We start from the raw sequence: 14028 nt of genomic DNA on the forward strand, positions 1-14028 counted from the left end.
TAAATTATAGCATTTCCACAGCAAACTGGCAGAAATTAAAAGAAAAACAACTACAAAATCAGCGGTTTTTCTATATATCAGAAATAAATCAGGAGGGGAAAAAAAAACCCATCCACAGTGTCTTCTAAATAAGTAAACAAATAAATAATCCTAAAAGTAATTTTAGCCAAGGATGTAAAAGACTTCTACAGTCAACATTAATGGTGGCCTGAGAAGACGGGAAGACTTCCATCTTCAAAAACTGGTGAAATTAATAAAGAAGATGACTATATCACTATATCCAGATTCAACAGAATTCCCATCAAATTCCAGTTACATTTCTTCAACCAACTAGAAATTACAATCCTGGAATTCATACAGAAACAACACCCACCCCCGTCCCCCGCAATAGCCAAAGCAGTCCTAGGCAGAAAGAATGACAATAACTGTATCACAGTGTCTGACCTCTACATTACACACCACACAGCCACAGCAGCAGACCATAGTTACTGGGACAGAACCAAGAAAGCAGAAATGAGCTCTCACAGCAGTTGATACCTTAGTCTAGACAAAGTGTCAAGAATATACACTGGGAAAGGATAGCCTCTTCACCAAGTGGTCCTAGGCAAAGGCTCAGGGAACACCACCACAGAAGACAGAAGAGGGGGTGGGAAGACTGCGAAGTCCAGAGAACCAGCTCTTTCCTACAAATGACAGGGAAGCTAAACCTCAAATAATATGGCTGACAACGGAGACCTTAAGGACGCTACAAACATGTTCGCATGGAAGAGGGAAATCTTACCTGAGCCCACCCAGAACAATGAACTACAGGCAATCAGGCAATTAAGGCCTGCTGAGAGAGATGTAGTCTTCCCAAGATGAGGCTCTAATTGGTTATCCAAAACAAAGTGGTCAAACTGGAAACCTTATACATATAAGTAACATTGAGCAGATTCAGCATATTACATATTTATGCATCTATGTACACATGTATTTTGTGTGTGTGTGTGTAACAGTAACAAAGAAAAAGAGATCAGAGATTTGAGAAGGAGCAAGAGGGGAGGGAGGGAAACATGGTACTGGTCGGAAGAAGTAAAGAGGAGGAAATGATGTAATTAAACTTTAAGAAAAAATTTTTAAGATGGTCCTGGGAAATTGGATTTCCACATTTAGCATATAGTAAAATATAATAAATAGTAGAAAACTAAGATCTCTACCCGTAATTCTGTATAAAACTCCATTGAAAATGGAGGCCTGTGAGATGGCTCAACAAATAAAGGGGCTTGCTGCCAAGCCTAAGCCTGAATGCCACCCCCAGAACCCAGATGGTAGAGAGAACTAACTCCTGAGAGTTGTCCTCTACCTCCACACATCCGTGATAGCATGTGTGTACTCCCTCACACACAACACACACCGCACAGACAAAAAATAAATGTAAACATTTTTAAATTAACTTAAAATGAATCAAAAAACCCTAATGTCCGACCTAAAACTCTTAAAATGCTGCAGGAAAAGACTTTAAAATATACACAGAAGCAAAAACTTTCCAAAAAAGACTCCAATAACACTGGGAATAATCCCAAGAATTGATAGGCAGGGATACATGAAATTTAAAACCTCTTTAACAAAGGAAACAATCACCTGAGTGAAGACACAGCCCACAGAATGGAAAACAACGGCCTTTGCTGACAACACAGGACAGGACAGGAGATTAGTGTCTAGAATATGTGAGGATAAACACGAATTAAACTTCAAAACATCACCCCATCAAGAAAGGGAGGGGCTAACGAACTGAACAAAGTTCTCAGAAGAAATCAAAGTGACCAATAAGTACACAGAAAATGCACAACATGCTGAGCCATCAGGAGAATGCAAATGAAAACTGCTTTGAGATCCCAGTCACCCCAGTCAGCAATGCCACCATCAAGAAAACAAGCCAGAGGGCTAGAGAGATAGATAGCTCAGCCATTATGAGCACTTGCTGATCTTACAGAAGTCCTGGATACGGGTCCTAGCACACACATGGTGGCTCACAACTCATCTTCCAGGTATCTAATGACCTCTCCTGACCTCTGTGGACCCATACAGGCACAGCACTCACACACATAATAAAGATAAGTAGTTTATATATATAAATAATAAATATGCCACACCCAGAACTTGGGAGGTGGAACCAGGCAGAGTCAAGGCTAGCCTGGTCTACAGAACTCTGTTTCAAACACAACAACAACTAATTAATTAATTTTTAAAAAAGAAAAAAAAAAAAAAAAAGCAACAACTGCTATTAGAGTAGGGGGGGCGGGGATGAAGCCTTATGCACACTGGTAACACTGTGTGCTACTACAGGTATCAGTATGTTCCTCAAAAACTCAAAAGGGAGCTAGGGTATGCTCACCATGCTTGGGCGTGTACCTAAAGGCGTCTAAGTCAGCACACCACAGAAACAGCAGCACATACATGTTCACTAGCACACTGCTTATAACAGTTAAAAATCAGAAACAGAAAGTCACAGTGGGGGCTAGAGAGATGGCTCAGCGGTTAAGAGCACTCAATGTTCTTCCAGAGGTCTTGAGTTCAAATCTCAGCAACCACATGGTGGCTCACAGCCATCTATAACAAGACCTGATTCCCTCTTCTGGTGTCTGAAGACAGCTACAGTGTACTTACATATGATAAATAAAATAAATCTTTCTTTAAAAAAAAAAAAAAGAAAAGAAAGTAAGTCACGGAGGGAGGGAATCTGCCCAGATGTCCACTGTCTTAGCACACTGATCTGCTGCTGTGAAGAGACACCATGACCAAGTCAACTCTTACAAGGAAAAGGATTTAATTGGGGCTGTCTTACAACTTCAGAGGTTTAGTGCATTATCAGCATGGTGGGAAACGTGGAAGAAGGCAGGCAGACATGGTACAGAAGGAGCTAAGAACTCTCCAACTGGATCCATAGGTAGCAGGAAAAGAGGCCTGGCTTGTGCTTTTGAAATCCCCAAAGACCACTCCCAGTGACACACTTCCTCCTGTAAGGCCACACCTGTAGCGGTGAGTTTGGGCTACACTGCTTTGGCTCCTTGAGAATCATATACATACAACTGCCCAGGAGCTATCTGGATTCGAGAATGGAAGACACACACACATATATACACAGACACACACACACCAGTTAATTTTAAAATGCCTTGGCTACCTCAAAGACTGGACATTCCTAAACCTTCCCCTGCTACCCCTGGCCCAATCAGGGAAGTGAATTCTTACATGGCTGGTTGGCTCTCTCTCCTGCAGCTCTAAATCTCATCCATTTCCCTCCCCATCATGGTGACCCTCTTTTTTTTCTCCCCAGCTGCATCCTAGCCAGCCCAACTGTAAAGGTCCTGCCCCGTGTCCAGCCATTGGCCGAGTTGGCATCTTTATTAATCCATCAAAAAACAATTGCAGACAAGGGACCTTTAGGGTTTGGACACACAGATTCCGGTTGATTCAGAGCATTAGAACCAATCGCCAACACACACCTCCTAATCCCTCTCGAGCAGTGCTGCTCCCTAAATGACAGTGCATTTCTGAGCCTGCGGGGGTTTGAGTAGACTCATGTGTTTGAATGCTTGGGCCATAGGGAGTGGCACTATTAGAAGGTGTGGCCTTGTCAGAGGACAGTCCAACTACACCTAGTGGGACTCATAGTCCCCTTCTGCCGCCTGTTGATCAAGATGTAGAACTCTCAGCTCCTTCTTCAGTACCATGTCTGCCTGCACGTTGCCATGCTTCCCTCCATGATAATGGTCTAAAGCTCTGAACCTGTAAGCCAGCCCCAATTAAATGTTTTCCTTTATAAGAGCTACCTTGGTCATGTCTTAGAAGTTGGTACCAGGAACTGGGGTATTGCTGTGATAGGCCTGACCATGCCTTGGTTTGGAGGAATATGGACTTTGGATTAGCAACGTGCCACTCCCTAAAGGCAGTGCATTTTTGAGTCTATAGAGGCCATTTCTATTCTAACCACCACATCCAATAACAGATGAATGGATAAAGAAAACATGGTACATATACATAATGAAATTTTACTTAGCCATAAAGAAAAAGGAAATTATAACATCTGCAAGAGAATAGACAGAACTAGAAATTACTACACTGAGGGAAAGAAGTAAGACTCAGACAATTACCTCATAATTTCTCCCATATGAAGAACTTATTTTTAATTTATGTGGTGAGTGGGGTGGTATGGGTCATAGAAGTCAAGAGCAATGAGAAGGAAGGCAGTGACTTTAGGAAGGGAACCAGCAGGGAAGGGCAAGAGGACAGAGGGTAGTGAGGGAGACAATCCGGAAAAACACAGACAGCATTCGTATGAAAATGCCGTAATAGACCCATTCTATTAAATCCTAATTCTAAAAATTAAGCAAAGGAGTCTGAGAGAAGACTCAGTGGTTAAGAGCACCAGTGATTCTTCCAGAGGACCATGATTCAGTTCTCAGCACCCCCATGCACGCTCATGGCCATCTGTAACTCCAGTTCCAGGGCATCCAACACACTCTTTTTAGCTTCCACGGGCACCAGACACGAACATGGTACAAATACTGAAATGTAGGCATACATCTTACATATAATACAATAATAAACCAACCTTAAAAGGAAATAAAAATTAAGTAAAAACTCACAAAGCAATTTCCATTTTTCATAAAATAGAAAATGAACATAAAAGCAACAACTGTGAAATAAAAGAAGTTGACTAGAAACTCATAAAGCCAACAAGCACATAAAAGGGAAAGGAGTTCTTTGAAAGTTATACTCAACTTTGTATCAGTGTTTTCTAAGTGTCAATATTGCCTATAACATGGACATCATGACAAACTCCCTGAGAGCTGTTGTGAATATTAAAAACAGTGATTACAATGTATCTGCAATTCTTCAAAGGCATAGGTACACTACATTTTTTAAGTAGCTGGTAAACATTCCCAGTAGCAATTATATTTCATTAAGATAAAAGCATTACTGCAATCCAACACTGTCTACAAACCCCCAGCAAGACTGTCAGTCAGAGACGTTATTATCCTATAAACTCCAGGATAGTTAACTAAGAAATGGTTAATAAATGACAATTCAGTGTAAGCATACAAGAACTGATAGGCCAGGCCTAGTAGTGCACCTCTCTAATTCCAGCACTTAGGAGGCAGACATAGGCAAACTGTGAGTCTGAGGCCAGCATGGTCTACACAGTAAGATCCTGTCTTTAAAACAAAACAGAAAGCTGGTGACATAAAGCTGAGCGCAGTGGCATGCCCTGCAATTCCAGCAGCTTGGGGAATTGAGGCAAGAAAATCCCAGGAGGCTAGGAGTGCACAGCAGTCAGGGAGCACAGCAAGACTCCACTAACATAAGAAAGGGTACAGTAACCCTAAGAGAAAGTTAAGTTTGAACAGCACTGCGCCCTACAGACTCACTGCCTGAAGGTGTAGTACACAGCGGGAGGCACCATTCGGACCAGTTCTGGGAACATTAAAGGTGACGCCTACCCAGAGGTTGTTGAGGAAGAGACCTGTGTGACAGTTTATCTATGGTCACTTCTAGCCTTGTTCTGTGCTTCTGCTCTGTAGTACACTAGGATGTGAGCAGCTATCCTTTGCCTCAAGTCTTCTGCCACAGTGATGTTTCACTCAATTGTATGGGACCAAGAAATCATGAGCTGAACCCTCTGAGACCAGGAGCCTAAACAACTTATCCCTGGAGTTGTGGTCACATATTTTGGCCATAGTGATACAAATAACAGGAAATAAAAGTTCCCATTTGTAAAAGCAAGAAATTCTTGGTGAAATGCACAATATTCAACCAAAACAAAAAGCTCTTGGAAAAGAATATTAAATAAATGAGACTTCCCACTATATATCAAAACTAACTATACAGTGTAATAAACAAACTGTGGCATGTACTAAACAGATCTCTCCCCAAACAATGGCACAGAATAGACAATTATCTATCTACACTATGAGAAATACAGTGTGTAAAAGTTATTTCAAACAAGTAGTGATAAGAAGACCTCTTTTTAAAAATATTAGCAGAAAACTAATGACTATCCCTCAAAATATAATATTGAGAAGATGATTACCTAAAACTCTGCACAGTACAGAACTGTAGACTACTTGTAAATGAAAACTCATCTACCTACGGCAACAAACCAAGGAACCACATTCACAGAAAAAATAAAAAGGAGGCTTAATTACATAAATCTTAAAATCTTCAGGTAAACAATAGATTGAGAAATGCCTGCCAATTTTAATAGACAAATCAATGTCTCATCAACAAATTTAAAGGAAAAAAAGCTAAGCTGGAGAAATGACTGCCTGGCCTGCACGAGGTCCCGGGTTAGTGCCCAGCATGGCATAAAACCAAGGTGTGGTGGCACACACCTGTTATCCCACCTCTAGGGAGATGCAGGCAGGAACTTCAGAAGTTCAGAGTAAGTTACATGTCAGAAGTTACAGACCCTGTGTAAGAAAAGAAGGGGGGGGCGGGGTAGACTAAAGGGTAGAAGGAGGGAGGGAAGGAGAGAGAACACATACCAAAAATGTGACCAAACACCTTATAATCTCAGCACTCAGGCACCACGCCCAGAGGATGAAGGAGAGGTCAAGGCTAACCTGGGTTACTAGTGAGTTTGAGGCCTGCTAACCAGGCAAAGACCATCAAGGAGGGGAGGGATAGGGAGGCAGGAAGCACCTCTCCCTCTGGGGAGAGTTTCTAAGCAGCTGCTGCCTTCTGCTGCTTCTTCAGCCCTTCAGTGAGCTCCTCTCGGGCCTCCACAGTTCCTCCAACTCCTCACTTTCAGGCCTCAGTGCTGCTGACCAGCTGCTGAGCTCAGCATTACAAAGTCAAGCTTTCTGAGGATTTTACACCGCCCATGCTGTCCTCTAACTAACTATGTAGCCAAGGATGAGCTTGAGAAGTCCTGACCCTCCTGCTTCCACTCGAGTACTGGGATTGCAGGCAGGCACCACCATACTTGATTTAGTGTGGGGTTTGGATTGACCCCAGGGCTTTGTGCACACTAGGCAAGCGCTGCACCAGCTGAACTACACTCAGCTCCAACAACGGAAAGCACACAACTCATTTTGCAATACTTTAAAAAACAAGACCTGACAGGACTTGTTCACTCTAAGAGGAAAAATGCAAACAACTTGACATTCCGAATATGCAGAGTCAGTCCTGGGCTGTGGTTATAGCTCAGCAGCAGAGAGGCTGCAAACAGGGGTAGGATCCCTTGTGCTGCCAAAACCAGTTACTGTTCACAGAAGGAATCCTCTGGGCTGCGATCACTGATCAACGACAATGGCTTATAACTCACTTTTTACAAGCTTTCTGCCAAAGTCCTGTACACATACAATGTCAAAGTATGCGTGGCCCAGTCATTACGTGATTAAATTCTATCCCACAAGTACCTTTATACAGGGATTAGCACACAATGGCAATCTATCACTAACCAAAAAAACCTGTTTCTCTTCCTCCAACCTAAGAGCACTGTAAGGAAAAGGGCCGCTGACTCCAGAGTTCCCATGTTGGGAAAAAGGGGCGCAGACCACGAGACAGGCACTCCACTCATGCCAGATTCTCAGTGCCTTTACAAACTAGAAAAGTCTCCTGATGTTAAAAACTGGAAAAAAGTCAAATCACATGCCTCTTATATATAGGAAGACAAACACTTTCCCAAAAATGAAACCTATTTAAAAGGAGAGGATAGTTCATTCGCTGGAAATATTCAAAGAGTCAAGCTTCACTGGGAAGAAATACTGTTAGGAGGAGGCAGGGTAAAGCTATACAATAGTGTTCTCTCAAAAGAGGGAATGAAAAGAAAATCGTCTCTGTGAGGTTGTTTTTGTTGCTAAGATAAAAACCTCATGTAGCCCAAGCTGGTCCCAAACTCAGCCTTCTGACCTTCCTACCTCCACCTTCTGAGTCATGTACCAGGTTTATGCAGTGCTGGAGATGAAACCTTGGCCTGTGCACGTTAAGCAAGCACTCCTCTAACTAGATCCCCAGCCCCAAACCACATTTTCCAATTGCAAACCCTCCTCTGTTTCCCAGCACAAGGGAAAGGGAGTCTACTTTGGAGTCATGCATGGGACTTGTTATCCAACACATTTATTAGCTCTCCTTGCTGGTGATGCATTTTAGTCTCATCAAGGCTAATAAGCAGCTGGCTGTAATATAACTACCAGTTTAGATTACTGTTAATAAACATATAATCAACGACTACCTCAGAAAAAAGAAAATGGCACGGTTAAGAGTACTGAGGCTGTCCTCAGAGGAAGCTGAAAAACCATGTAGTATTAGGACGGTTCCATCGACTACTGAAGACATGGGGTTATGTGTGCCTATCTTTAGTAAAATTTCCTAAACTTTAAAAGATAATATTAAAGTATCTCAAGAAATTTTTAGACAAAATAAATCATATATCCATATTCTCATTTTCTTTATCTTAATAATTAGAGCAATAAATAAAGAAAATCCATATGGAATACCTGAATTTCTAGAGTTCAACATATTGATTTCTTTCCAAGGAAATTTTGGAAATGATGTATATGATGTGCCTATTTACTAATAAAAATATGGAAAAATGAAAAAGCATTAATTCTTTGGTCTTTCACCAAGTCACTGGAAGCTAAGTATAAAAGTCAAAAGCTAAAATCAATCGCTGAACAATCAACGTTTAAGACCCATAGGAGACAGAAGGCACTATTCAACATAATGTTCATCTTTCAGTGGAAGTAATCGATAAATACTATCTACAGATGATCTCTCAAGAAACATAAATGTGGGCTGGAGAGATGGCTCAGTGGTTAAGAGCACTGACTACTCTTCAGAGGTCTCGAGTTCAATTCCCAGCAATCACATGATGGCTCACAACCATCTGTAATGGGATCTGATGCCCTCTTCCGGTGTGTCTGAAGACAGCTATAGTGTACTCATATAAATAAAATAAATTTAAATAAAGAAGCGTAAATGCAACTTTTTTGAGATTTATGTGTCTGTGTGCGCACACACATGCACACGTGCACACACACACACACACACACACACACGCACATGTGATATGTATGAGGGGTGGGGCGGGGGTGCCACAGTGGCCAGGAGAGCGGATTTGTGTCCTGGAACTAGAGTTGCAGTATTGTGGGTCACCTAACACAGGTTCTTCGAACACAATCTGGACACTCTGGAAGAGCAGCGAGTGTTCTTCATGGCTGAGCCCTCTCTCCAGCTCCATAAGTACAACCTTTAAAACAGTAAATACAAGCTGCAGAAGAAGTTACCCACAACAGAGCCTTTGGAGACTGGAGGGTGAGAAGCCACAGTGTTACTGACACCTGTACACAATGCACTTTCTTACCAAGCACATGCATTTACACTGAACTCCAGTCTGTAAACCTGTTTCAACTAGACAGCTTCTTTAAAATCCACAGTATTTCCTCCTCTACACCTAATAAGCCACAGGCTGCTAACCTTATAAGTAGAACCTACTCAAAAGCAATCAATCCTAGATCTAGATCCCTTTGGGGGGTCCAACAGGAGTTGCCTAAGAGCATCCGAAAACACAGATATTTACGTTACAATTCATAACAGTAGAAAAATCACAGTTACAGGTAGTAGCAAAATAAATTGGGGTCACCACAACATGAGGAAGAGTATTAAACAGTTGCAGCATTGAGAACCACTGCTCTAAAACAAATATCTCTCAAATTATCAGAAAGTTGTGTGTCCTCGGAAGGACAGGCTGTGGCTCTTTTAATCTTGCAAAGTTTGTTCATGGCTGACCATGAACCAAAATGCCTAAAGCAATTATTATGACAACTACCAACTTTTTAAAAATTTCAAAAAAAAAAAAAGGCCTGGAGAGATGGCTCAGCGGTTAAGAGCACTGACTGCTCTTCCAGAGGTCCTGAGTTCAATTCTCAGCAACCACATGGTGGCTCACAACCTTCTATAATAAGATCTGATGTCCTCTTCTGGTGTGTCTGAAGACAGCTACAGTGTACTCACATAAATTAAAAAAAAAAAAAAATCTTTAAAATAAATAAATATGTTGATTTTTAAAAAATTCAAAAAAAATTAGTGCATTTTCGGAGACTATTTTAACCTCATTTTCTCTGTTTTAAGTGAAAAGAACATTGTCTCCTGCAAATTCTACGAATTAGTCCCAAATCAGTCAATGTCAGAGGCTGGAAGATAACACACAAATCTAAGGCCTTACATGTACACATTAAGACATGTGGAGCTTCAGTTCTCTTGAAAGGAAAACAAGAAAGAACTGGGAAAGTCTGCTATCTTCACTGATCCCCTCAGGAATGTGAAAGCACGCACAGCTCTTTTAACCTTGTAGCACTTGAAGCTTTTAAAAGCAATTTATTTCTGCCTAGACAAGCAGAGAGGTAGGTCTTCTGTTAACCCCTACTCTCCAGTCTTTATGCTCACGCTAGCCTTTCACCTCAGCAGAGATCCTAAGTTATCTCAAACCACACACTGAATTCAAAGGAGAGGAAGAACTTTATGATAAGTCACGTTAGAAAATGATTTGGCTATGCTCAGAACTGGATTACTTTTGGCAGAGACATTAGTTTAAACGTTTGGTAATCAAGTGGGGTAAAGATCGTTTCTAGAATTTAAAGCCTTGGCTTCTCACCTTTCGATATCTCACCCTAACTTCCAAAATGTGGGTCAGCATATTTGCACCTTAATTCTGACCACCTAGGATCCAGTGCACATCCTATTAAAAAGTATCGACTTTGGTACTAACTCTTAACACCTATAGCGGCTCTCTGACCATAGTCCAGACTTATTTCATGAACTCTCCCACGGCGAAGGATAGATATAAACCTGATTTATAAGACGGAGGCTTCAGGCCTGTCTGCAAGGAAAGGAGCCACCTAACGAAGCAGTCCAGGCTTGGGTGCCCACAGCAGTGAGTGAACAGAGGCTTCCCTCGAAATCCTCAATCCACCCAGTCCCGAAACAGTTGCAAATTTCTCCGTCAGCTGATTTGTCCTCCCCTCCGGTTGCGCCCACTCTCCTCCGCCGACTCCTGGCGACCTACACTCATACGTCCAGGGTGCCACCAGCCGCACCTCTCGCCGCCCCCACGATCGCCCGAGTCCCCGACCGCCAACACTCACCCGCGGTAGTAGGCTTTCACCCGGACCTGGTGGGAATGGTCCCCGCCGCCGCCGCACGCGACCGTGTGGGACATGGTGCTGCTGTCCCTCTGGGTCGGCATCTCCTCACTCCCCCGCCTCGCTGCAGGAGGCCGAGGGGGCCGGGGCAGCGCCGGGCGCCGCGAGGGTCTCGGCCTCCCGAGCCTGTCGGGAAGCCGTGGCCGCCCGCCTCGCCGCCCAACACGCCTAGCCCGCGGCGCGGAGCGAGCAAGGGGTCGCTTCGCCGCCAAGCCCGAGCCCCAGCGCTCCTCCCTCCGCCCGGCACAACACGCCTCCCGCCGCGGCTCCTCCCACCACGCTCGCTCCCAAGGCCGCATTCCGCGGCAGGGCGGGCTCAGGAGTCGAGGAGCCCCGGCGCTCTCATTCTTACGGGGCAAGAAGAGGCTAGCAGAGGGAACGAAACCCACCAGCCTACTAACAGACGCTCTGAAATGAGAATATACTTGTATATTCATATAAGTAGTTGTAAACCACGGCCTTTAAATGGAAGGATTTCTACAAAACAACCTACAGAGCACCCACGCTCAAGGTTGCTCCCCCTATTCTTCTATTTGGTCTCGTCCCAGCTAGCCCGCCACGCTTCCGGAATGTATTTGCTGCGCGGGGTTCTGGGATTTGGAGTCCCGGTGGGATTCTGGGACTTGTTCCTTAAGTGTAGAGTGCCGCGTTTTCGATCTTGTGCTTCCCGGGAGTTGTACGCATGGAAGTCCTGAGAACCGCTTGAGTATCTGAGGACACTGGAAAGATGGCTTCGTCAAGATGTAGAATCTGCTTCCAATTAAATTCTCCATGCCAATTTCATTGATCATTGAAATTAAACAGTGCCCTTTTGGGGGAACAAGATTTGATTACCTGCTCAGCAAATCCTTTTCGAGAAGAATTTAATAATGTAGGTAGCAAAAGCATTAGTGAATGCAACGAAAGAAGAAACTCAATTGGGAAATACCACAGGAGAGAGACTTCTTCAAGGCCCTCAAACCGTGAATATTGTCATTCTATAGAACAAAGTGCCCAGTGAATACTTAACTAGTGTGTCAGTTCATTAGCATTTATTTTACTTACACTAGGCTGGTCGAGAATTAGAAAAAAATCTGTCCGTGCAACTTACTTTCGGACTTCCTCGGATCTTGCCTGTGTTACTTAACTTACTCTACCCTTAAGGCTTTCTTTTTGTTGGTTGTTTGTTTGTTTTTGGTTGGTGAGAGGTTTTCTCTCTGTAGCTGTCCTTGAACTCATTCTGTCAACCAGGCTAGACTCAAACTCAGAGATTCGCCTGCATCTGCCTCCTGAGTCCTAGGATTAAGGGCATGTGTCTCCACTACCCAGCAGCTTTCTTTATAATCATACATTAGATTTGGTTGCTTGCTTCATCAGAGCTACTGTGTGTGACACTTAGCTTGGTACTAGCTTCATCCAACATCCACAAATTTGGAGTATATGAAAATTTCCACTAAATAACTTTTTTTTTTTAACAATTAGAGGCTGCATCATCATGTTAAATATGGGTTGATTGCTAATGGTCATTTTTAAAAATTATTATTTTATGTATGAGCACCACACACCGCCTGGTTCCTGCAGAGGTCAGAAGGGGGCGCCAGATACACTGGAACTGGAGTTTCAGAGAGTTGTGCTGGGAATCAAACCCAGGTTCCCAGGAGGAACAGCCAGTGCCTTTAACTACTGAACCATCTCTCCAGGCAGAGATCACCGATTTTTAATTGCATTATTGAAACTTTTTTATGCTTTGTGACAAGTTTACAATTATATAAAGCTCTAGAAAAATAACTAGCATATAAGAAGTAGATATTTATGAAGAAATAAAAGGTAATTTACAGAAAATTCTTTTTTTTTAAAAAATTCTTATTCCTTACCACTTTTGAAAAATCTGTCATTATTGGCTTCATAATATGGTTTTAAAGGTTACCCAAGAATTTTTTAACTACTTACTGTGTTAGCTATATGAATCTGTAACTATAATTTGTATAAATAGCACTACACACACACACACACACACACACACATCACTTTTCTTAAAGATGATAGATTTAAAAATAATCATTACAGAGATTGGAGAGATGTCTCAATAGTTTAAAGATCTCACTGTTCTTCTAGAGGACCTGGGGGTCGAGTCCCAGCAACCACATAGCAACTGACAGTGGTTTATAATTTCAGTTTCAGGGGATCTGATGCTCTCTTCTGGCTTTTGTGAGCACCAGGCACAGATATGGTGCATACATGCAGGTAAAACAGCCATATGCATAAGATTAAATTAAACTAAAAAAAATTGCATTCCTTTTATTGGGGGTGGGCACATGTGGCGATATAGGACTATTTAGAGGAGTTGGTTCTCTCTTCCCACCATCTGGGTCTTGGGGATTAAACTTGGGTATCAGACCTTGACAGCATCTGTCAGTTGAACTATTATCTTACTTAGGGTCCCATTGCTGTAAAGAAACACCATGACCAAGGCAAACATTATAAGAACAAACATTTAATTGGGATTGGCTTATAGTTTCAGAGCTTCAGTCCAGTATCATGCTGAGAAGCATGGCAGCATGCAGGCCAACATGGCCCTAAAGAAGGGGCTAAGTTCTGCATCTTGATCCGAAGGCAGCCAGAAGGATACTGTCTTCCTCAGACAGCCAGGAGGAGACTGTCTTCCACACAGGGCAATGCGCACTTCCTCCAACAAGGCCACACCCACTCTAGCAAGGCCACACCCACTCCAGCAAGGCCACACCTCCTAATGGTGCTACTTCCCATGGGCCAATAGCATATTCAAACCACCACTGCTATTTTGCCTGTCCAAAATAACAACTTTAAGAGCGGGTGGCATATGGTTGAAAGCCTAGCTACTGCA

General features: G+C 42.9%; 1 protein-coding gene across 1 annotated transcript in view; it reads right to left on the minus strand.

The window, feature by feature from the left end:
• The window catches only part of Prkci (protein kinase C iota), a 60872-nt gene extending 49436 nt beyond the window's left edge, over nucleotides 1–11436 (minus strand). Inside the window, exon 1 of the mRNA XM_021157863.3 lies at nucleotides 11130–11436. Within this exon, the coding sequence (XP_021013522.1) occupies nucleotides 11130–11230 (101 nt within the window). The 5' untranslated portion in view covers nucleotides 11231–11436. The remainder of the gene's footprint in view (nucleotides 1–11129) is intronic.
• Between the last annotated feature and the right edge of the window lie 2592 nt (nucleotides 11437–14028).

The sequence above is a fragment of the Mus caroli genome, unplaced genomic scaffold (genome assembly GCF_978045245.1).
Source record: "Mus caroli unplaced genomic scaffold, Mus_caroli_1 scaffold_3, whole genome shotgun sequence".
NCBI lineage: Eukaryota > Metazoa > Chordata > Mammalia > Rodentia > Muridae > Mus > Mus caroli.